This window comes from Pteropus medius, unplaced genomic scaffold (genome assembly GCF_902729225.1).
Source record: "Pteropus medius unplaced genomic scaffold, Ma_sr-lr_union100, whole genome shotgun sequence".
Taxonomy (NCBI): Eukaryota; Metazoa; Chordata; class Mammalia; order Chiroptera; family Pteropodidae; genus Pteropus; species Pteropus medius.
Window position 1 is genome coordinate 444,472 of NW_024345479.1, and position 23,082 is coordinate 467,553.

At 41.6% G+C, this 23,082-nt stretch overlaps 1 protein-coding gene across 4 annotated transcripts in view; it reads right to left on the bottom strand.

Annotated features, from left to right (window-relative positions):
* The window catches only part of ATP6V0A1 (ATPase H+ transporting V0 subunit a1), a 50,857-nt gene that overhangs the window by 9,374 nt on the left and 18,401 nt on the right, over positions 1 to 23,082 (bottom strand). For 2 of the 4 annotated variants that reach the window (XM_039873419.1, XM_039873420.1), the window contains exons 6-18: positions 21,836 to 21,939; positions 21,376 to 21,502; positions 19,453 to 19,535; positions 18,739 to 18,832; positions 16,404 to 16,616; positions 15,031 to 15,181; positions 13,716 to 13,855; positions 13,242 to 13,399; positions 12,591 to 12,681; positions 10,453 to 10,571; positions 9,701 to 9,917; positions 9,212 to 9,319; positions 4,198 to 4,305 (exon numbers count right to left, since the gene is read on the bottom strand). In XM_039873419.1, coding sequence (XP_039729353.1) covers positions 4,198 to 4,305; positions 9,212 to 9,319; positions 9,701 to 9,917; positions 10,453 to 10,571; positions 12,591 to 12,681; positions 13,242 to 13,399; positions 13,716 to 13,855; positions 15,031 to 15,181; positions 16,404 to 16,616; positions 18,739 to 18,832; positions 19,453 to 19,535; positions 21,376 to 21,502; positions 21,836 to 21,939 — 1,713 coding nt within the window. Of the gene's footprint in view, positions 1 to 4,197; positions 4,306 to 8,312; positions 8,388 to 9,211; positions 9,320 to 9,700; positions 9,918 to 10,452; positions 10,572 to 12,590; positions 12,682 to 13,241; positions 13,400 to 13,715; positions 13,856 to 15,030; positions 15,182 to 16,403; positions 16,617 to 18,738; positions 18,833 to 19,452; positions 19,536 to 21,375; positions 21,503 to 21,835; positions 21,940 to 23,082 lie in introns of all 4 variants that reach the window. The other 2 variants (XM_039873422.1, XM_039873421.1) reach the window with 2 other exon arrangements.

Sequence of the window (23,082 nt, forward strand, 5' to 3'; positions counted from 1 at the left end):
TGCTGACTGTTGCCTCAAAGTCCATGCTCAGAGGAAAAAGAGGTCCCTGGCTTCCAGGACCAGGTCTTTACTCCCAAGAGCTCTATCAAAGCTGTGACTGCTGGGCTCCCTCAGAAGCAGCCCCTTCGGCATTATTTCACCTCCAGTTTCTCCCATTAATAAAAAGGATGGAGGGGAGGGAGGCAGCTTCCCTTCCAGGCATTACGCTTTCTCCTGTCCTTTGTTCCCAACTTCCTGCTTTGTAACATTGGGCAAGTTTTCTTATCCATATAATGGAGGAAGATAATGGGATGAGAATTAAGGGAGTCTGTCACTCAGATCCACTGACGAGTCACCTATGGCTGACCCCGAATCCCTGCGGACTCCATCTCCATTCTCTATCTGCTTCCTCACTGCCCGTCCGACCCTCACTTGCTTCTCCCTGGCTTCCACGTGCTCTGCTCCACAAACCGGCCCTTACCTTCTCGTCGTGATGTCTAACACTCTGTGTCCTGACTAAGCCTCTGGTCACTGTCACCTTTTCCTCCTCCCTCTTAAGATACTCACCGCCCCTCAGTTTTCCTCCTACCTCTCTGGATGTTCCTTCTCGGTCTCCATCTTGATTCTTCCTTAAATGTCAGAGTTCCAGCCTCAGCCCTGACATCTTTCTGTAGCAACGCCACTCAGGGCTTCAATGGCCACCCCTAGGAGTGACACCTCCATTTCTACATTGCCCATTTCCAACTAGCTGTGCTATGTCTCCTCCTGGGATACCACAGTGCTTCGAGCTCAAAGCCACTCAAACTAAGTAGTTGCTGTCCTCTGACCCCATGACCTACTTCTTCTACTCCATGTCCCATGTCTAACACACTGTCACTACTAGTGCCCCAAGCCTGGTAGTCGATATTGAATCTTCACTCACTCTCTTCACGCCTACATTCATGAAGGCACCGGGACCAGTAGCTTTTACTTCTTCAGTCTCATATTGTTCCCTTCCTTTCCAGCTCCCCCTGCAAATGTCTTACTTCACTTCAGGCCTCCCTTCTTTCCTGACTCACAGCAGACTAGCTGGTCTCCATGCCTCCAGACTGTGTCCTGTCTCCAATCCGATATATCCTGTCCCCAGTAGGGTATTCCAAAAATGCACATGTGCTGTTACTTCTACCACCCCCTGACAGCCTCTTGTTGTCCAAACACTCTACGGCTCTTTTCTGCCAACCTCTAGTCTCATCTTTCACCAGACTCTTGACTCTGAGCTTTAGCCAAGCTGAATACTTGCTTATCCCCAAAGCATGATGGGCTCGCAAGCCTTTCTGTCTTTATGATAACTATATGTACTCATGGTTCTGCTTCCCTTCCTCCCTCCACAAAGACTCCTGCTTGGCCAGACTAAGCTTAGCAATAATTTCCTTAGGGGATCCTTTCCCGGTCTCCTCTTCCCCACCCCCACCCAGTGTTGGTCAGGTACCCTATTTCTGTGTTCCCACAGCATCCTGGGCACACTTTGATCAAAGCATCTGTCACCCAGATTGTCTTCTCGGTTTGCTTGGGAGTTCCTTGAAGGCAAGGACTATGTTTTTCTTCTTGCAGTTTCTGCAGCACTAAACAAAGTGCTTGGCACATGCAGGGTAAATGAATGGATGGGTGGGATGAATGCATCTGGTGAGATGGCATGGTAGGAAGAGGTGCCACTGACCCCTGCTGAATGGTTACAGCCTTCAAATATTTCTGACAATCAACTGGCCTGGCCCTGGTTTGCAACCAGACCGAGTGCCCCCCAGGGAGAGGAACTGCTGTTTCCAGTGGGCTGAAACAATGACCTGCATGGAGCAAACAGGTTTTCACAGCCAAACAAAATGGGGAAGTTCTCGAGATAGGCTGAAACTAAAAAAAATCTGCTTTGTTTGAAATCTTTAGATAACTGTGATAGTTATCTAAATTTGGCTGTAGAAAACTAGACTGCATCTGTGCCTGTTAAGGTGTTATGACTCCTTAGGAAGCTACGGGAAGCCGAACCCTGGAGGGAGCTGGGGATCCAGAGACTGGGGTGGCTGAATTACAGTCCATCTTGTTTGGATGTCCAACTCCCCTGGGATAGGGCTACTAATAGGGACTGTTCTGACAATGACCAGGGCATTGGGAGCCCAAGTAGGAAGACATTTAGACAGAGCGTACTGTTGGAGGTGGTGTTACTGGGAGAGGGCTGAGCTCCTCACTGACATGGAACACACCCGAACCCGGCCCTTCCAGGCAGTGACCGCACAGATGAAGGGTCCAGAGGAACTCAGAAGCTCCCGGATGCCAGCGCAGGAGCCTCTCCAGCCTTCAGAAGACTGAGCACTGTCTGTTTTTACACAGAAGAGCAAAGATTTTCCCATTCCCATTCCTCTGCCCCCTTAGAGAGGACCAGGAGAGCCAGGAAAGGGAAGGGTTCATGGGTATAGGTATTTTAGAGAGAAGTTTTGGGGGAAGATGCAAACAGTGCAGCAAGGCCTTTCAAAAACCCAAGTCTAAATCTGTACATTGCTAAATGAATTATTGCTGAGCTAGAAGGCCTACTCCAGATATGCCTGAACATTTAGTTAACTTTCTATTCCCTGTTTTTTCTCTGTGTGTGGCTGGTATAATATAAAATCCTTTCACGCAGATGGATTTTTTTTTCTGGGATGCATCCAAGAGGCAAAGCCTTCTTTTGAAAGCTGTCTACCTCCCATCTGGGTCACACGGAGGTAGAGCTGAGCCCAAGCGAGCCTCGCGGTTCTCACTCCAAGCATCATCAAGCCGATGAGGGCAGCGGGAAGAGGGTGGCTACATCTCAGACAGGGAGGAAGGGGGAGCTGTACTCATAAGCACTCAGAGGAGCAGGGGAGAAACAGCTACTCCCAGTGGCAGAGCGACCATACATAACGTCAAGGAGAGGAAGGCAGAGGCCAGGGGGATTTAACTCCCAAGGGGAGTCACTTCAAGAATGCCAACGCAGACATTACTTGTAGCTCCTTTCAAAGCCATTCTCAGAGGTATTAGATCAGCGAAGTCAGTGAAACAAAGACAGAGGTGACCGACATGAGATGCAGTTAATGGAGATGAGCTTTTTCAGAACATGGGTTCACGAACTGGTTAGAAATGGCCAGTGAGATGCAGGATACACGAGTGTCATGTGTGGCCCCCAGATGCGGCAGGGTCAGCAGAGTGATCACAAGGACGGGAAGAGAAGCCCCAGATAAACATCAAGGCAAAGCAGCTTGTTTCTTACCACTTCATCCTCGGTAGGCTTGAAAACACAAAGTTACACTTAGTGGGAAGCCACGCCACACACAAGGTCACAAGTCACGAACACAAGGCTACTGATCACTTCTTGGGGAGGACTGTTCATGTTAAACGGTCTAACACGTTGGAGGCATAGCACATACGGAAAGCAAAATCAGCAGGACTGACAGCATTAAGATACCTGTTTTTAAAAGGCACCCCAACCCTTTCAATTGTTTAAAAAGTCATTCGCATAGTGGAAGTGGTCAGTCAGACTGAAAAGCCCAGTCACCTGGGTCCTCAACCTCTATTCTATATGCTTTAAAAAAGAATATAATGAATGGATGAGATTCAAAAGTTCACTTCAGAGGCTTTGTGGTATAGGTGGTCAGGCAAGGAGACTGGGTTTTAAAAAAAAATTGAGCTTGGAGGTGGCGGTGTAGGAAAAATGTAGCTTGGCCTTACTACTTTTCAGTCTCCCTGTAAAAAGTAGGCAAATGACATTTTTAAAAGGCTCAAATAAAATCTCTGCAACAAGAGCACATCGGTTGGATAGGACTTCAAAAGTATCAGTGATCACAGTTCCAACTGGAACCATCCTTGAAAGGGACAAGGGATGAGGGCGCTGTCACAAGTGGGTTGTATTTCTAGTAATAAGAGCTGGGAAGCTGGGGCCTACTTTGCCTTGCTGCCCAGGAAGCAGTTAGTAATTGAGACTTGCATGCAATTCAGAGTTTAAGAAGCCAGACAGTAGGATACAGCTGCTGCGGGCTCTGCGAGCAACACCTGGAGTTTAGAGCAGGGGCCCACTGGAAAAAGCTGTGGTGCCCTAAGAGGTCCAGAAGGCGGGCTGATCATTAGTATTAGTATTTTCATTTTTCAAGGAGAAGACTGGAGTGAGGCCACTTAGGTACACAAGACTAGGGCCGACCTGAAGTAGAAGGAGAGGAAGCCCACTCCACTGGATCTTACCTCTTCTGCATCTTCTGAATGGGTGGAGAGCTGGTCATGCTGAATAATCTCAGCATCCTCCTCTGTCGGTCCGTTGCCCACCCTGATCCCACCAAAGTTGAGAGTTCCCTACACAGATGAACAGAAAGAGTAGAATTTGCCTGGGCTTTAGTGTGACATTCTGTGAGATGGGGAAGGGCGATGGTTAGTACATACAAACCTCAGAAAAGCATGTATCCTAACAACGAAAACAGAACCCACTGATCGAATGACTAAATAAAAATAAACCACTGTTTCCACCCCAGTTACCATTACCCCAGCCCCAGCCCAACTACAATTACCGCCTCATCCTGATCAGAGGAAATATGCAGTTCTGCCTGCTGCACCAAGAGACATCAACCAACCTTGCCTCGGTCCATGTTAACTGAGAATCCTGCCTAAATAGAAAGCTTAACACTAACAGACTCTCGAAACAAGTGTAGCTCTATCTGCAAAGCCTTCAATGGCCTAAGTTTTTCTGGAACTAAAGATTAGACTTTCTAAGAGGGAGGGGAGCCAAATGACATGGTGATTGTAACCTGGTCTGATAAGCTTTCAACAGGAGCCCAAGAGTTCCAGCAATCTCTCCAAGTAATGTGCTGGGTCTCTGCTCAGGAACAAAGGACTTCCTAGGTCAGGGAAGGAAAAAATACTTAATGTACATTAGCTTGTGGTTAGAAAATACTGAGTTTAAAAAAAAGAAAAGAAAAGAAAACGAGGCTCCTTTCCTTCAATGGAAGATTCTGCAGTGTTAAAACAACACTTTCACAGGCATGTGGGTAGGTGCTGATGGAGTATTTGCTTCTCCTCACTTCCCAGGCATAGTTTCCAGCAGCGTCTCCAGAACCAGAATTTCTAAGTCAACCTGATATGGAAAAGCTTGCGTTTACTGAGGCAAAAGGACCCTTTGGGTACAAAAACCAGGCAGAACTGGGATTAAGTCTGACATATATTAATTAGTGCTAACCTGCCACAGAGTGAAAGGAACTAAAGAAATAGCTCCTAGAGCTACTTCATACGGTTTCTTTCCAGAGAGCCGAACAGGATAAGAGCTGGAAGACTGCTCTCCTGCAAAATGGCCTTGTGGGCAAGCAGCACAGTGCAAGCAGGATCGGTCTACCGCCCTGCGGTCCCACTCATACCTTACCCTGTTGCCACAGCTTAACTGACCACCAGACCTCAGTGTCTGGGCAAATCCTCTCTCTCCTTCTAGCAACGGTTCTCATGTGGTGGTCAGAGAACCAGTTGCATCAGAATCACCTTGAAAGCTGCGTTTCATTAAACAGAGATTCTTGAATACTACCCCCAGAAAGTATAAATTTAGCAGGTCTGGGGTGGAGTCTAGGAAATCTGTATTAAAAAAATATATTCCCCCAGTTCAAAACTGTATAATCAATCGACTGTCTATTAAAATTGAAACTGCAGGCACACGCACAAAAAATGCATATGCAATATGCACCCTTTGAGATTCAGCAATCCCAGCCACTGCTAGGAATTTGCTTGTGAAAGGTACGTGGACAAGGATGGTTCTTGCACTGTTATTTGTAATAGCAAAGAACCGAGAACCACTAACACATCCATCAGTAAGAGAGTGATTACATAAATGCAGCACGTCCAACAGATGGTCTGTGGCAGCGGCCCCCAACCTTTTTGGCACCAGGGACTGGTGCTCCTATGAGAATCTAATGCCTGATGACCTGAGGTGGAGCTGAGGCGGTGATGCTACTGCTGGGGAGCGGCTGCAAATACAGATGAAGCTTTGCTCGCTCACCCATGGCTCACCTCCTGCTGTGTGGCCTGGTTCTTAACAGGCCACGGACAGGTGGCCTGGGGGTTGGCTGGTCTATGGAAAGCTAGGCAACTATAAAAAAAGAATATCACTATAAAACAATCTCCAAGATATACTAAAATTTTAAAAACCTAATCAAGGGGCAGAAGAGTGCTACAGTTTAAACACAATTCCTAATGTGTTTCAAATATATATGTACATCCACATATATACTTATGTCAGTAGATGATATACATGCTGACATACGTGGAACATAATTTAGAGGCAAAATTCTGTTAGCAATACCCTTGAGGAGGAGAAGGGTGCTGGGGACAGGGAGAATTTCGCTTTCAATATTATCTGCATTTTTTTGAATTTTTATAAGAGTTTATTTGAGCCAAACTGATAAAACGTGCTAGGGATCAAGATCTCAAATTCTCCCTACTGCTTTAATTTTATTTTTTAATGTCAGTAGGGGATTGTCTGGGTCATGGAATCATGGGTCATCTTTATTTCTTCTTTCATTTATCTGTTTTAATACCTCGAGAAATACTTGAAGTGAAGTCAGATTTGAAAACCACTGAAGCAGCCCTGGGTGCCTCCAGATCATGCAAATGTTACACCTGACAACCCTCAAAAGGTGGACTGAGACGGCAACAAAGGGCATGGGTGACAGGGGAGGACTCTGGCGTATTCTGGGATGGCTCACAGGGTAGATGAGGCAGGCTTTGGACTTCAAGGCTCCTAAAGCAGAAGGCCATTTCTGAAGTTTTCTCCAACCAGAGAATAAAGTGAGGGGCAGAGAGGTTAAACCTCCCAGCTAGACACTAAAAACTGTCCCTTCAGAACATAGGGAATGAGTTACGGGAAAGGGGATGAGACAGACACACATCGGCAGAAAAAAAGAAAAGAAAAATTAAACTGTGATACGCGGCTTACAGACAATCAAGAGGGCATAGAACAGAATGAAAACAGATCAGTGTTCATATCCTCAGCCCTTGGGGTCAAGAATCCAGGGCCCTTGTTATAGAATTATCATCCTGATGCTTTCGGGCTGCTCTCCAGATGTTTAACTAAAACACCAGCGGGCTAAGAAGATCCTATGAATGTGCAGGTTTCCAGATCAGGGACTTTTAACTTGGATAGCTTCTGAAAAGAGGATGCCAGATTTAAAAGCATCAAGACTGACACATTGGAAGCACATCTTAAGTATACTAAGACTAGCAGAAAAAAGAGCACATTGAAAGAATGTCAATACATTGAAAGTATGTGCTTTAAGGGATTAAAAATTTTTTTTTCTCATAGGAAAGGAGGAAGTAAGTCTCTATTTAAAATAATTTTAAGCAGCAACATTAAAATATCTTGATTCAAAATATCAGCCCTTTTAGACTCATTCTAGAAGGATGATTATAGTAGTTTTATAAGTTTAAAATGATCAGAAACATCTAATGAAGGAAAAGGTTATCCATTTAAACATTCTGTTCTCTTTTAAAGGAGTATGATGCTACTTAGAACACAATAGTACATGAGTAATCACTAATGGTGAGACTTTGAAATCTTATAGATTCATTACCTAGAATAGACTGGACTGATTTGATATTAGAGCATTGTAAGATTTTTGGTTAAGAGATGTTTTTAAGGACCAATATTGAAATGCTTAACATTCAAAGTGCTAATACTGAACCATGAGTTAGTATTGGAAGAAGGAAAGATAAAAACAGAAGATGACTTTATTACACCAGAAGTACAGTATACACGAGACACATGGCAGAATGGAGGTCTCAGTGGAATAGCTGAGGACCTGAGAACTTCTGAGTCTCTCACAAAAAAGCTGACATGTATAAGCTTCCACTGGAAAGAGAGTAAGTCACAGCTAAAATGGGCCAAATGTCCAAATGTCATTCTGAAACAGACCTTTAAAGCGTTGGGAAATCAATTCAAGAATCACAGAGATGTTCATACTCCATGCTGAAAAATCATCGAATACATGGTCACAAAATACAGACATGAAAGTGGATGAGTCCAAGAGCTGCCATCTTGGATTAAGATGATGGGACTCGGAGAAGGTACAACAGCCACTTTGCTTCCATAAACATGACTGTACTTACATATTTGAATAGAAATTTAGTAGACCAATGGCAAAGATGATATCAGAATCTACTCATAAGAGGTGGAAATCTTTTCTGTCATCTTCTTGATGAGTAACAAGGACATACTTCCCAAGAGCACACATGTCCCATGCTCTCAATATAGTTAAAAAGAATTCTGCTGCACTGTTTGCCACCTCTTGAAACAAAACGTGATGGTTTGTTGGTTTTAATTCACTCACTGTTGCAGCCGCTGCTGCCTCTAGTCCCTGTTGGCTCGGGGTTGGGCTGACTGGGACCTCCACAGGTTGCCCTTCCTGATAGTGAATGGAAGAAAAGAGGAAGGGAGACGGAAACGAAAGAGGGAGGGAGTGAAAGGGGAGACGAATGGAGGGTACATGGAAGGATGAAGATGGTCAGAAAAGGAGAAGGAGGGTCTCGTAACTCAGCTGCTCTCCAACAGGAGCAATACTCTAACAGCCGTATGAGAGTCATGCAAAAAGGTCTTTTGGGTTTTACCAGGCAGCATCATATGTAAGAATTATCGCATAGCCAGAAATGAACATTTGGCAACTTAAGTGTGTGTGTGTGTATAGGATTCATATGCACATATACATTAAGTAAACACAAGTATTTATGCTGCTTTTTAAAAAGAAAAAAAAAAATCAAAGTTCTTCAAACCAACTCTTTTTCCCGGATGCTTTGGTTGGTCAAAGTATCATTGTCTCATTTTAAAAGAAAATGTCTCGGCGGCAGCCCTGTGGTTGCCCAGGCAAACCACATGAGTGGCTGCACCCAGCTGTAGCTCTTGCAGCCTCGCTTTGGCTGACGCTGCTGCATCTAGACAGGCCCAGACCTGGATTTTGCTGAGCACAACGTGAGCAAATCGTGACCAGGAAAGGTAAAAACTTATGACTGATTCTCTGTACCCGAGCTACTCAAAGCTGAATCCAAATGTCCAAGCAGCAAAAACATGTTTGTTTGTTATTTTAATTTCAGCACTCATGCTGAGATATGACACAAATGCATTTTAAGAGTATACAGACTTATGCAAAATTCATTAGCTCCAATGAGGAATTGCCTTGATCTTTTTTAAAAAAAAAGAGAATCTCTTAACTTTCAACAACAGAAATACACCCACCAAATGCTTCCTCCTCAAATACTGATGGCGCAGCACCAGTGGTTTAAACAGCAGCATCCACGGTACACACAGCAGCGCGACCACTACCAGGAAACACTGAATTCCTTTCTGCAAAGTAAGGAGGACAAGAGACATCACATTGATCAAACATGCACTTTCGAATTTCAGCACAAATTTCCCCTAAAACAGTACTTTCTTACCGATCTGTGAATAACGCTATCCAGTTTCTCAAAATAATTAGCAGATGTTGTGGCAAAGCCCAGGAATTGTCCCATAGGATGTGAGTTATTATCTAACACTTTCTAGATACAGAAATTACAGTAGACCCTCCCAAGTAAAGAGGATGGGTTGAATTTAGATCTGGATATGTGGACTGAAAACCAAATACTACAGAAAGGGACTTTTTAAGGCTTTTTTAGGGTCACAAAAACATCTAACTTCCTGATCTAGGGCAACCACCTAAGACAGTCCACTTCTGGGCTGACGCACCTGTCCAGAATACAGCATTGAATTACCAGACTCTGGGTAGGAAAAGAGGAACATGTTTATGAAATGGATCAGAAGGCTCGGTGCTTTCTTAGATGTATGAGCGTCATAGGCCGTCCACTTGTAAAAAATAAGGATAACCAAGTAGCCAAACAAAGAGGTCATGAAGATTATTTCGGGAATAAATCCAAAGTAGATATTCAGGGGCTTCCTGAAATAACTAAAAAGAGAGAAAAAATGTGAAAGGTGAACAGACTCAGGGTCATTCCTATACCAAGCATAATCCTCACTAGATTTTCTCCTAATGGTCCCTCAACTTTTCGTCACTTGAAGAAGCAAAAGCCAGAAGCACTGGAGGCGACAGAGACAAGCAATACTACTGTGACTTCCAAACTTTTGGACCCTGGACAGCTGCAGTAGCATTACCATCATTCTCCCAGGAGAGAGACTGGGAAATCTAGTACATTATGAGACCACAGTTCATAATTTTATATGAGTTACACACCAAGGGAAAAAATAACTTGTTTTGATGAAAATTACATAAGGTTTTCTCAAAGATTTTTACTACAATCGTAAATTGTTAACAGACTAATATTAAGTAAGCCTCATTTAAGAATGTGCAATTTTTATAAAAGCACTTTAATGCAGAACGGGGTTCTGAGTTACTAATTCTTCCCCAAAGATGTTGTGATTTCTTTAGGCAAAAGCATTATCTAAACTACTCGCATTCAGATGACAGAAACAAAGCAACTCACGTATGGTTGAAAAGGCTCAGGCTGACACCAAACATCATGTGGATGATACCAAGGATAACAGACATCTTCATCTTAAAGGAGTTGAGGAAGCTCAGTTTATTGGTAGCAATGTTCCAAATCTGTCACGACCCAAAAACCAAAAAGGTGTTATACAGAGCTCTCAAATGAAAAAATATTCACCTATTTTAAAAAAGTTTTTTTTTTGTAAACATACTCCCAAGTACCTATCACCCAACTTCAACTGTTACTTACACTCATCTTACCAACTCACAGTCAATCTTGTTTCATCATACCCCCAACCTGCTCCCCACCTCCATATTATTTTGAAGCAAATTCAGATATAATATCATTTTACCTGTAAATATTTCAGTACAGATCTCTAAAAGGTAATGATTCATTTTTAAAACATGACCACAATACTGTTAGCACACCCCAAAGCATTAACAGTAATTCTTTAATATCATGAAATATATAGTCAATATTCAAATTTCCTTAACTGTGTCTAAAAAAATTTTTTTTAAATTTCATTTATTCCAAGTAGGGTCCAGATAAAGTTTCTACACTGCAATTGTTGATACAGCTCAAAAGTCTCTAATCTATAGGTTTTCCCTCCAGCCCTCTTTTTTTATTCCTTACAAAATGTTTGTTGAAGAAATGAGGTTAGTTATCTTGTAGATGTTCCCACAATCTGTTTTGCTGATCACATCCCTGAGGCACTAGCATTCCATCTACTTTTAAATATTAATTGCCTTAAGCTTTGTCCCCTGAGGCCTGGATGCTTGTAATATATTTTCTGACAGCTCTGCCTACACTTGGCCATCAGATTACATTTTCTAAGTTGTGACTCTGATGCAGTCATTTCCCTGAGCCAAAACCTCCCCCAAACTCCCACTGTCATCTCTAAAGTGCAAACTCTGTAGCCTGATAAGCCTGATCTTCAGCCATTTCCTGAACTGACCTCTCCACTAAGAGCTCATCCTCAGTGACCTCTAACCTGAAAACTTATGACCGGTTCTCTCTTCCAGCCCCAGACTCGCCTGAAAATCACCTCTACAACTCCAAAGTCTGTACCTGGGTAGCCCACAGGCACGCCAAAGACATCTACCCTACAAGCATCAAATGAAATGTCTGCAAAAAAAACTTGTTAACTACAGAATATTATAGAAACATTAGGTAATGTTATTATTAGACTCCGAACTACTTGAGGGCAGGATCTATGACTTAAAATTCTGTTTCCCCCAGAAGGCACTATGCCTTGCAGACAATAGGGATTCAATAAACATTTGTTAAATGCATATGTAAAGTGTTATTAAACCTCTCCAAGCTTCAGTGTCTCTATCTGTATAATAAGGATAGCATTACCTCCCTGTTAGAATTGTTTGAGGATAAATCAGATATGCTTGGTAAACAGGGCTTGGTATAATGCCTGGCCCATAGTAAGCATTTCAGTAACATTAGCTTCTATAACAATAAAATAATTAACTTGGTATCTCCCCATCTCTATGCTTTTGCCCACACTTCTCATCTGTAACAATCTGAAATATTTTTTAAAGGTGAGATTAATTCCTATTTTTTACAAGAAACCTTAATCTTTCTAGTCCATAATGATCTGTTTTTCCTCTGGAATTTTGTAATCCTTACTGTTTAATGTTTATTCTTAAATTCCCCTCACCCCCTTGTTAAAGCACATAATATAAAAGATTTGATCACACTTTATCTGCCTAAGTATGTGAAAAAAAAATTAAATTCTGGGATAAATTCTTGTAAGTATGTAAATATAAAAATGGAAATCTAAACCCATGGGAGAAAAAGCTATTTCTGCTTTGTTAAAACTTCTGTGAAAAATAAAAACCAAACTAAGTTAAATAAAACAAATTAAACTCAGAAGGAGTCTTGAAAATCAGTCTCCCCAGAGTCAATATTATTAACTATCTCTGAAATAAGCAGTGAAGGAAAAATTATTTGGCTTCAAAGCACTTGGGTCTTTTATGGCTCGAAAGTACACTAGACAGATGAACCAAGTTTTTTCCAAAAATATATCAACAAAAAACCCAAATAACTATTTACTTTAATTCTCTTACTTTAGGGTCACAATTTAAACTTTCAGTGTCAGACATATAGGAAAGAAGCGCTCTTACTGGATCGATGCCGAAAGGGTATGGTCCACCAAAAACTCCAGGGATGGCTGGGTTCAGCTGGAGCACAGGGTTCCCCCGAAGCGTCTCCTCCCTACCACGTTAGGAGAAAAGTTGCACTTATTTTTTAATGAACAGAGGGGAACTACTAGGGTCCAGAAACTGATCTCAAAGAAACTAGTAAAGCTATCTCATCTCTTCAACAAAATAGGAGGAACTAGCATCTGAAACGAGAAGGGTTTGGAGATTAAAAAAAGAAAGAGAAGAAAGAAAGAGAGAAAGAGAGAAAGAGAGAGAGAGAGAGAAAAGAAAGAAAGAGAAAAGAGAAGGAGAGAGGGAGGGAGGAAGGAAGGAAGGAAGGAAGGTTGGTTGATTAAAACACATACACAACCAAGCAGGGAATCCGGGGAATCTGCTTTTAATTTACACAAAGAATCAATATGCCAATTTATAGTCTCAGTTCCTTCATACTGCTGAATAAATCACAAAACAATTCCCAGGCTGGAGCACAAATAAGAAGAGACCCTGCATTAGTCTCAAACAGAAACATTTTCAACCACCTCCTAAAGAAGTGTTAGTTTACCAACTGTCTGAAAAATCAGAGCTGAATATGAAAGGAATAAGCTTTGACTTTTAGCTTCTTTTGCAACTTACGTCCAATTATATATATTGAACATTGGCCGTACGCTCCAGGATGACCCGAAGACATTAAGAGACTTGGAAAAGCAATCATTGTAGATGAGGCCAGTGTAGATGGAGAACACGCCCATCAATAGGATAATGTATCGGCCACTGAACACAGTGCTAAACATCTGGGAACCAAAAGAAAGAAGTTAATGAAATGTATGTACTGTAGGTCACGCTGTGACAATGTTACTCAGAATATGCTAGACCCTTCCTCTCACACTACTTTACCCTGTGTCAGGGGTCAGCGAGCTTGAAGTAAAGAGCGAAATAGAATGCTAACCAGAAACTCACGTTCACAGCACGTGGCCTTTTTAGTGTTAAAATGAACATAACTCCTCTATAAATTCATGGACCAAAGACTTCCAGATGATACTTTTCATAATGAATGCTTGAGAAATTATAAAGTTGTTCGGTCTAATGCAGATGTAACTCAAACATTACCTCATTTTCATTCTTCTGGGAGAGGATCCGGCTCTCTCTTAACACCATCCATACAGCAAAAAGGGTCATCAGAATGCCATGGCCAAAGTCCCCAAACATCACAGCAAACAGGAAAGGGAAAGTGATGATGGTATATGGAGCTATAAAAAAAATCAAAGGATGTCAGATGGGCACTAGACTTATCGGGGAGATCACTTCTTAAGGTATATAAATGTCTAATCAGTATGGTGGACACTTGAAATTAAGAGAATAGTGTAGGTCAACTGTAATTAAAAAACAAATTAAAAAAAAAAAAAGAAACCAAATGAGGAAAAAGACAAATATAGAAAACCACAGCAACTCCCAACACGTCACATTCCTCTCCACACTCTAAGATCAGCACGAGGTGACTTATTCCCAAGCTGCTGATCAGACAGAATCTCAGAGAAACTCTTTCCTGGTGGGATCTGCACACCTCACAAAGCAGCTCCGATGGCATCTGAGCTACTGCTAGCATTTTAAACCAAGAAAAACACAGGAAGTGAAAGTTTTGTCTCTAGCATTGGCAACACTGTGGTTTGTTCTTTGATTCCTGTTTTCTAACCCCTGGGACACTGGGGCAGGCTGGCTTTCTTCTCTTGTGCATCAACCACCTCCCAGTTGAATAAGGCTACCAGGTGAGTGGGAGAAAGCCCAGAACCTGGAGCAAAGTAGGTCCTCAGAAGGCTCCAGCTGAAAATGAGTTCTCAGACTCCTGATTTAATAATTAACTCTGTCAACAGGGGAGAAATTTTCCCTGTGCCTAAAATGGTCAATAATTGCTCTATTTTCCCTATCTAACCTGGAACAGAGAAGCCGTTTAAAAATGTCAGATATTTTAGAAAAAAAATTTTGTTTAAAGCAGTTCCTGCAAATGGTATGCTAAAGGAAGACAGGTATTTTATAGTACATACAGAAGAATCCAATCCACTGAGTTCGTTCCTATAAAAGCATCTTATTAAAAAAAAATAAGATTTTTTCTGCTGTTGGATGGAAATTGAATGAGATAATTTCTATAATTCTTTTTATTTAATAATAAAATTATGAAAATTTTATACAGTCAAATTTCCATTGTTTAACTTTCACTTCATAATCAACAAGTTTCTCTAAATAACCTGTAAAGCCGCCTCTTAAAAGGAGTGCCCCCTGGTGATACGCCTCACTCCCTATGTCAAAATGGGCACACCTTACAGGAATCACATCTTTTGTTTTAAGTCTATAGCATTTAAAGTGAGACATTACAAGATAACAAACAAAAAATAAAACCTCCAGAGGGAAATGATTCAAGCTTTTTTACCTGGATTTATCTCTCGGTAAGTTCCAATCCCATAAGCGTCTACTATGTTCTGAAAGCCATATGTGAACTTGTTCGTTTTGTTATAGGTGGGGGGAGTCTGGTTTGTCTGCATCCTGTTCAAAATGGAGGGCACGGTGGAACCACTGTGCTCCTGGGGAACAGCAAGCACAAGGACTGAGGTTAGGGCATCCTCCCGAAGGGCCGCGGTGGCTGCACGGGCGCGCGCATTTGTCAAGACCCATGGAACTGTACACGTAGAATGTGTGTGTGTTTGTTTATGTACATTTTATCTCGATCTTTCTCAGTTTTTGGAGAAACTAAAATTAAGTATAAAATTTACAATGAAAGATTTAAAATAAGTCTTGGGAAGAATTTCCTTCCTGTGAAAGAAATTTTAAATGAGTAACCAAAGAAAACATGGAACCCCTTTCTCTGGAGACATCGTCATCCGCTTGCTCCCTCACGGAGAGAGCAAAGCATATTCTCTGTCTCTCCTCCGTGCACCTAAACGCCCTAATCCCTTGTAGTCCAGTTTAGTCAAAGTGGCTGGCTCACCGCCAGATCCAAAGTCTCTTCTCTGGAGGTCTTCTTCTTAGGTGAAAACCTTTATTCCTTAGGAGTTCCCTCCTCACTAACCATGCCTTCCCTGTCTCCGTGCTGGCTTTTCCTCCTCTCCCTATCTACAAACATTGATGGGCCCTTAAGGTTTACCTCCTACTGTTTTGGTTCATTCATTATAATTCCTATTCTTTCCCAACCATGCATGGTTGTACTGTATGTACTTCCTGCCTTTGTCCATATTGTTTTCTTCTCGATTGCTGTCAACATCTTACTCATTCTTCAAAGCCCCCGTGCCACTTTCTTCCTGAAGCTTTTGTCTGATCATCTTAGCTGGAAAAGCTAGCACCCTCCCTCCATGCACATAAACCCCTCTTAGCACAGACGGTCTTGTATGCTAGCCTCTCCAAGTAAACTGTAGGATACCCGAGGGCTTATTTTTTACATTTCTACCTAGATCAGTGCCTTGAACAGGGCAGAAGCTCTAACTACTAAACAGGACTGCCAGGGTTATACTACAGAAGTCGTCTAATGGACAAAGAGAGTGGATCAGGAAGTTGACATCCTGGTCATGAGCTACCCAGAAGAATAATGGGTATATAATCAAGTCATTTAATCTTTTTTGAACTGTTGTTTCCACCTTTGGAAAACAAGGATACATATATGAAATGTATTGTCAGGATATGAGATGAGTACCAGATAAATATGTTAAAGAACTAGGAAAGTAAAAATGCCAAGAAAATGTAATTAATGTTACTGCTGATGGGAAACTCTTTTCCTGGACATAGATAGACTGCACTGCTGGGGGTACTCACCGTGCCCCTTCTGAGTGCAAACTGGATAGAGTCAAGGTCAGTGACAGGGCACCAGACCTCCGCAATCAGGCACTTCTGGGTCACGTCTATGTTGCACAGGTTCAGAGTGTGGTAGATGGCCTTCATCTTCCGCACTTTGATGAACCAGACACGGATGTTCTTAGCAGCTGCCTGCAGAACCCTCTGGCGGTGATCCTCTGTCTGATTCAGAACCTTTGGAAGAGAAAGGAACACAGGAGGGACCCTTCTCATACCAGTCTTAGATTTTAAAAGATGAATGGCAAAGAGGCACAGCTTTCTGAGAAGGGTTGCTGGGGATTTGTTTTTTTCCTTTCTCTGATGACAATGGCTTCTTTTTCTTTTTCTTTCTTTCTTTTTTTTTTGCCAAATTATAAGAAATTAGAGTTCCAGTCACTAACATTCATTTTTGTTTAGTTTCAAGCTCAAGAGAAACCTGAGAAAATGCTTTTTAGCTTTTCTCTATATATTTCGTCTTACTACCAAATCCATGGCACAAGGTAGGTCATTGGCTTTTACTAGGATCATTAAAAAGTGATGACTTTCTATGTGAAGCACCGTAACTCAGCATCACAGACCCAAGTGTTGATTAAGTACCAAGTCTAAACTTAATGATAGCAAGCTGCAGAATCCCCTGAACATAAGCCAGCATCAGGGAGCCGAAACAGGAGACAGAAGGCACCGGGGTCAGGAAGACCCAGAGGCTTTAGAGGGGACTTAGACTGCCACATACCACTGTCATCATGGGGCAGATCAGCCTTTATCTTCTGGTCAGGCTTCTTGGGGAGGGAGGGGATGTTTCAGTGCTGATCCTCTGAAAACCAGTACAGATTCCCCTCAGAGAAATCATACTTCCAAGACCATACTGCGAGGAAGGAGCAGGGACACTGTACATTCTACTGCCTTGTTTATCGCCAAATATTTAATATTTCAATAACAGAAGAGGGGCTAAGCCAAAACTGGGCAGGCAACCCATCACTCACACTTCTGCATGAGAACCTATCTTGAATCTCTATAATTCTTTGAAGAGGAAAAAGCTACATGCTAACCATTTTAGCATAAGTCTCTTCAAGTCCATTTAGAAAAAAAGTAGTAAGTACTCCCTGAAAAACTGTCTTGGGAAGTAGAAGGTGACTTCCATGGAGAGGTTTAAAAAAAAAAAAAGCAATGGCATACTAGGGAAATTCTTAAATCACTTGAGAATAAAGGAACAAAGCTTCTTTCGCTTCTTCTGGCTGTTGACAATTTTATCATTGCTATTAAAACTTCTGGAATGACGCTAACTAAATTGCAAGCAATGTTCTATTTGCTTTTCTCTCTCCCCATTCCCCACCCCACATATCACTCCTTGGTATTCAATCTCTTTATAAAGTTTCAGTTCATACGGCTGGGTTGCACATGCTCTTTAAGATCTACTCATAAGTCTGGGAGGGGATAAGACAGTCCTAGAACCCAGACTGCACTAATATGGCCTATCACTCACCAGCTGTTTTGGTTTAACAGATAAGTATATCTCAAAGGAGCCAGCAATAGGCCAAGATGGTGGGTCACATACAATGAGAATTGGAGGGAAAGATGAGGAAAGGAGTTGAAATGGGAATTACAACAGATCTTTGCCAATTTTGCCACTGCTGGAAAGAAATGCCTTCGGGGTTGGTGTGTTTATTAATGTTTCAAGGGGTAATAATCACATTCTTTCAACAGGGAACAAAACTCCAACTGGCCACCCTTCTCCTCCCACATATGTATAAATCATAAGTCCTTCCTTAAAACCCTGGGACAACCATAGTGTGTGTAAACCACACACACTGCGATTTGGTAAAAGTCTTGTAACACAATCTCTTTGTGGGTACAGAGTTACTTTACACCAGGACTCTGGCTAGATTGTGTGGTTAAGACCCAAGGTGACCAGAACTCTTAACACCAAGATGTTAAGAGTGGTTGCCTCTAGAGTTACAGTGCGTGTGTGTGTGAGGGCAAAAATGACTTTATACATATATCTGTATTATTTGACTTTTTGTCTTAACTAAGCACATTTTTAAAATTTATTATAAAAAATATCTGACTCACGAGGAGGGGAACTGAATACTCTAAATGACAACCATTGCAGACGCTCAGCATTCCTCTCTTGTTTGAGGATGATTCATGCTATTTTTAACAGTCATTCACTGAAACTTTTCCCCCGCTCCTGAGGGACTTTTGTTTTTTTGGCATCCCGAGTGGCTGCAGGTACCTAATAAACTGTGTTTCAAGGAAGGAGACTGGTCTTCTATTTCAGTATTTCACAAAACCAAATTCCCTCCCGCCACCTGTGTACCATTTGGAGATCGTCAATCCTGGTATTAACTCCAGACGCCATTTCCTTCCTCTCCTGGGGTGTCTCAGGACAGGGGTAGAGCGAGGCCCGGAACCTGGAATGTACAGACACAGCCTGAAGAACACAGAAGTTTCCTAACCTATCCTATGTAAATAATCTCAGAAAGTAATCCTCATTTACTAGAAAGGCAAAAACAGGATTAGTTCAGGCTGACGCACTAACCCATAATGATTATTTATGGAAAGTGGCCTACAGACAGACCAATAACATTTGAATTATCTTGACATTCTCCATAGCTATTAAAGTCCCTTAGATTTAAAAAAAAAAAAAACCTAAAAACCAGTAATACAAGTTATATTAGGAAAATGGCACGGAAGAAAGATCTTACGGGCAGAATTTCAGAAAAGTTTAAGGGCACGGTGCCTGTGGCACGCTGCTGGGTATGCAAACCCACTGTCCCAGAACAATGTGCCATTTATAAATCATGAGTCCTGATTACTTTTTTTCAAGGAAAGGAAATTGTGGTTTTGAGAGTACTTTAAAAAATGAACTTAGGCCATTTTTAATTGTTTAAATTAGCCTTAATGTTATTAAAAGATATATTCACCATGTCAAGGTAGACTAATAGGGTTCGTGTTTCATCATACTATATTAAAGGCTTAAGAGTTAGGCGGCATGGTTGCATCCCTGGGGGGGGAGGCACGTTTCTCTTACCCCTCGCAGATTTTCTTGACTCTGTTTTTCAGCTGATCGCCTTGGAAGAAAATAATGAACACAGACTTGTGCACGTAGTCACCCTAGACCCCAGAGCAAAAATCAAGCGTTCAGACTTCTGATCTGGAAGAAAACTTTTTAAATAACTTACTTTTTTGGTGATACAGAAGCAAGAACCCTTTAAGGATATGGCATCCCCGTACTTTAACCACAATCCTCCACCTACTTCTTAAGCTCTACTATAATAACATGTTAACTTTAATAGTTTCTGTATTTGTTTTTAAACTCAACCAAGGGCTTGACGCAGACTCTAAGATGATTCTTCTCTTAGCACAATTTATCCCTATTTACCAATTCAACTTTAAACCTTACATTGCCTGAATGGCATAAGTACAGAGGAGAGGAAAGAGAAGGGAGCCATTCCTGTCCGTTTCCATGCTTAGAAATTCCCAGATAAAAGGAACTGGATAACTACAGGAGACTGGGGAGAATGTTGATGTAGAATCTCTTGATCCACGCTGGCTAGATTTTAGGGGGAAGGGTAGAGGGCAATCCATTCCAACTACCAAGTTTATACCTAAGGTCTGATGCTAAGACTGGAAGACCAGAAGAATAAGCTCTACAGGGTGTTAACCAGGATTGTCTCTGGTTGCCTGTATTTTCTCATATTCCCATAGTTTTTCTAATAAGAAAACAAGCAAACAAAACTTTAGAAGGATAAAAGGGGATAAAGAATGAAGAAAATCAGTCTCTTAAATTCCTAAATCCTCTAGGAATAAACTGGAGCACATTTGTGGCGCAGCTGCTCTGCTGTAGCTATCCAGACCCCACTTTCCTCGATTTGTTGATAAAATAGTTGCTGTTGCCCAGAAACTTCGCTGGATACTCCTGAGTACAGCTCCACATTAGGAGTGACTGCAGACTGCAGTGTCTCCACCATCAAGAACAGTCTTTGGTAAGACTGTAAAACTGCTCTTCTGGGTAAGGGGACTCGCTGTAACCTAAGTGTCGCCACACTCCCACTCAATACCGTGGATAAAAGCCACATACTGTAACTGGATTATTTTTAGCTGCATGACCCACCCACTCTGAGAAGCCTCATGATTGAATCTTTCTTCTTAGGTAGAGCAAAGAAAACTAATCTAAGAAATCTAAAAGATAATTTAAAACAGAAAAACCCACTTCAGACTTCTAAATAATTCTAATACAAAAGAGAAGTAAATTATTTCCAGAACATTTAATCTTCTTTGCTTATGACCCCTGAAATCAGGACTCACCATACTCAGTGTGGGTTCATGCTAAGAACTCTGTTCCATTATGTCAAATGCTAAGATGTGAAATCATTTCTATTTTCTAAAGCGTTGGGTGGGGAAGAGCATCCTGTCTTGTACGATATGTATTTTAAAACTAAGTTTCTAAATCTTCCAAAAAACAAGTAGACCAAAAAAAAAAACAAAAAACAAAAAACAAAAAACCTTACCAACTAAAATTTCATCAACTTATAGAGGTCACAATTTAGGCACTCTCTCTTCTGTTCACACATAGATATTACCAAACTTGGAACCAGATGTCTTACTTTAGGTTAATTTTCATAGAAAGTTAATTTTCTTTTGGTTCCAGATAAGTAACAGAAAACATATAAATTTAAAGGTTAAAATAAATGGAAGAAACATATTTACAGTCAAAATTATACCCACAGAGGTAAAGCTTAAAAATGTATATATGTATGTCATGTACACATCGCATGTAAACATACAATGGAAGCTAAGAGGAAAAGGGCAGTCCTTCGAATCTGCAGATCAATGCAGGGGTAAACGTAAGGGCTCCTCTGTGGGAGGGTCGGAGCCAGGTGGCACCATGCTGTTACTACTTTGAACTCCCTTTACAGGACCTACTCCATGGGACACAATTTCCTTGTCTTACAGTCACGGGATCCTCCAGGGGGTTCTCGATTTCAGCCTGTCGCAGGAACACATTCCCCCGGCACACCCGCCAAAGCATGCGCTCAAAAGTAGGGATGCGCTCCCGGTTAATCACACCAGCCACGAAGCTGTGGGGAGAAGAGGCAGATTGGGAAATCTGTTCCATGCCATGAGATGGAAGGTTTTAGGACAAAGGAGGAAAGTGAGAAGAGAGGGACAAAGACAATAAATATGAGGCAATGCGTTATGTCAAAAGGACTGCTAAAAAGCCTTATTCCTGGACCCAAAAGAGAGTTGACAAAACAACTCAGGAACTGAATCCAGATCGACTTATGAACGACTTTCAACAGGCTCAGGAGAGAGCGTATTCTGGAAGCAAGTGAATGCCCAGCCTTCTGCTCTTCTGAACAGCAAAAATGAACATGACTGCAATGAGTACAGAGGGCTGAAGTGGTACTTACCCAAGCCTCAAAGGTGTGCCTCTTCCCATCTCACTTGGCTCCAAGAGGGATGAGGACTCTTCCAACAGGTCTGGATCCGCCATCTGCTGATGATGCAATTCAGCCTGAATTCACAAATCAATTAATATCTAATGAAAATAGTTAGTGGCATGCAGGGAACGAGGAACCAGGAGATAAATTCAGAAAATAAAGATGAAAAACAAACCACCAAAAGAGAAGACGTACCCACAAAAAGAAGACAAGAAGACTAGGGAAAAAAAAAAACAAAGGAAAGAAACAAGAGGTAAAGAAAGCATAATTACCCCAGTAAAGCTTCTGGGGAAATGGTTTAAGAAATAAGGAATTTAAAAAAACCATTAAATGATGGTGACATGTATAAATCTTACTTGGTGGAAGGCATTTTTTTCTCCTATGTTTTCCTGAATAAGCCATGAAAATACCAGGAAATACCTTTGCATGTGGCTAGAAGCTAAAGAGTTTCTTTCTTTTGAGCAAAACAAGGTAGTTCTGTAGGCACTCTTCACATTAAATTTCCAGGCAGCTACAAACTAGAATTTCCCCTGTGTGAGAATGTGGCAGATAGAGACTCTTTTTCCAAGGAAGGAACCAAGGTGTCGTCACTGTCTTAAACAGTGTGTGATCTGGAGAAAGGCAGAAGGGGCATCTCCAGATACCTAGGTTTTCTGTACTCTTAAAAATGTAGAGTATGAGAACTTTCAGCATGGCCACTGTATAAATGCTCCAAACCCTGGGATTTAAAGAGTATTCCTTTCTCCAAAAAGAGAATCAGCATAATAGCAGGCCTGGTCCTCCACCACATTAGGAGAGGGAAAAAGGAATCTAGGAATATTAAAAAGTTCACATAGGCTTTACAGTTTAAGGATTCTTGAGATTATAACTCAATTCAACAATTTAAATGAGTGAAGTGAAGAAGGTAACAGATATTAAGCCAATATAGAGCGTGTAGGCTAGTTTAATCGTTTAGATTTAAAATGATTTCCACCATGACAATTTATACAATGAAATGAAGGAGGAGAGGGACATTCTCAGATGGAGGTCTATATTTCCTAGCCTCTCCCTATGCAACACATCCTACCACCTTTTCCATCCATTAGGAAGGAGAAGCTGCCCTAAAAAAATAAAGACCAATTGATTTCTCCACTGCCCAATCTCTCCAACTTTCATATCCATGCACTGTTTGACCAAAGACTAGAAGCAAGCCAAAATAACCTTTCTTTTCAAAGGCA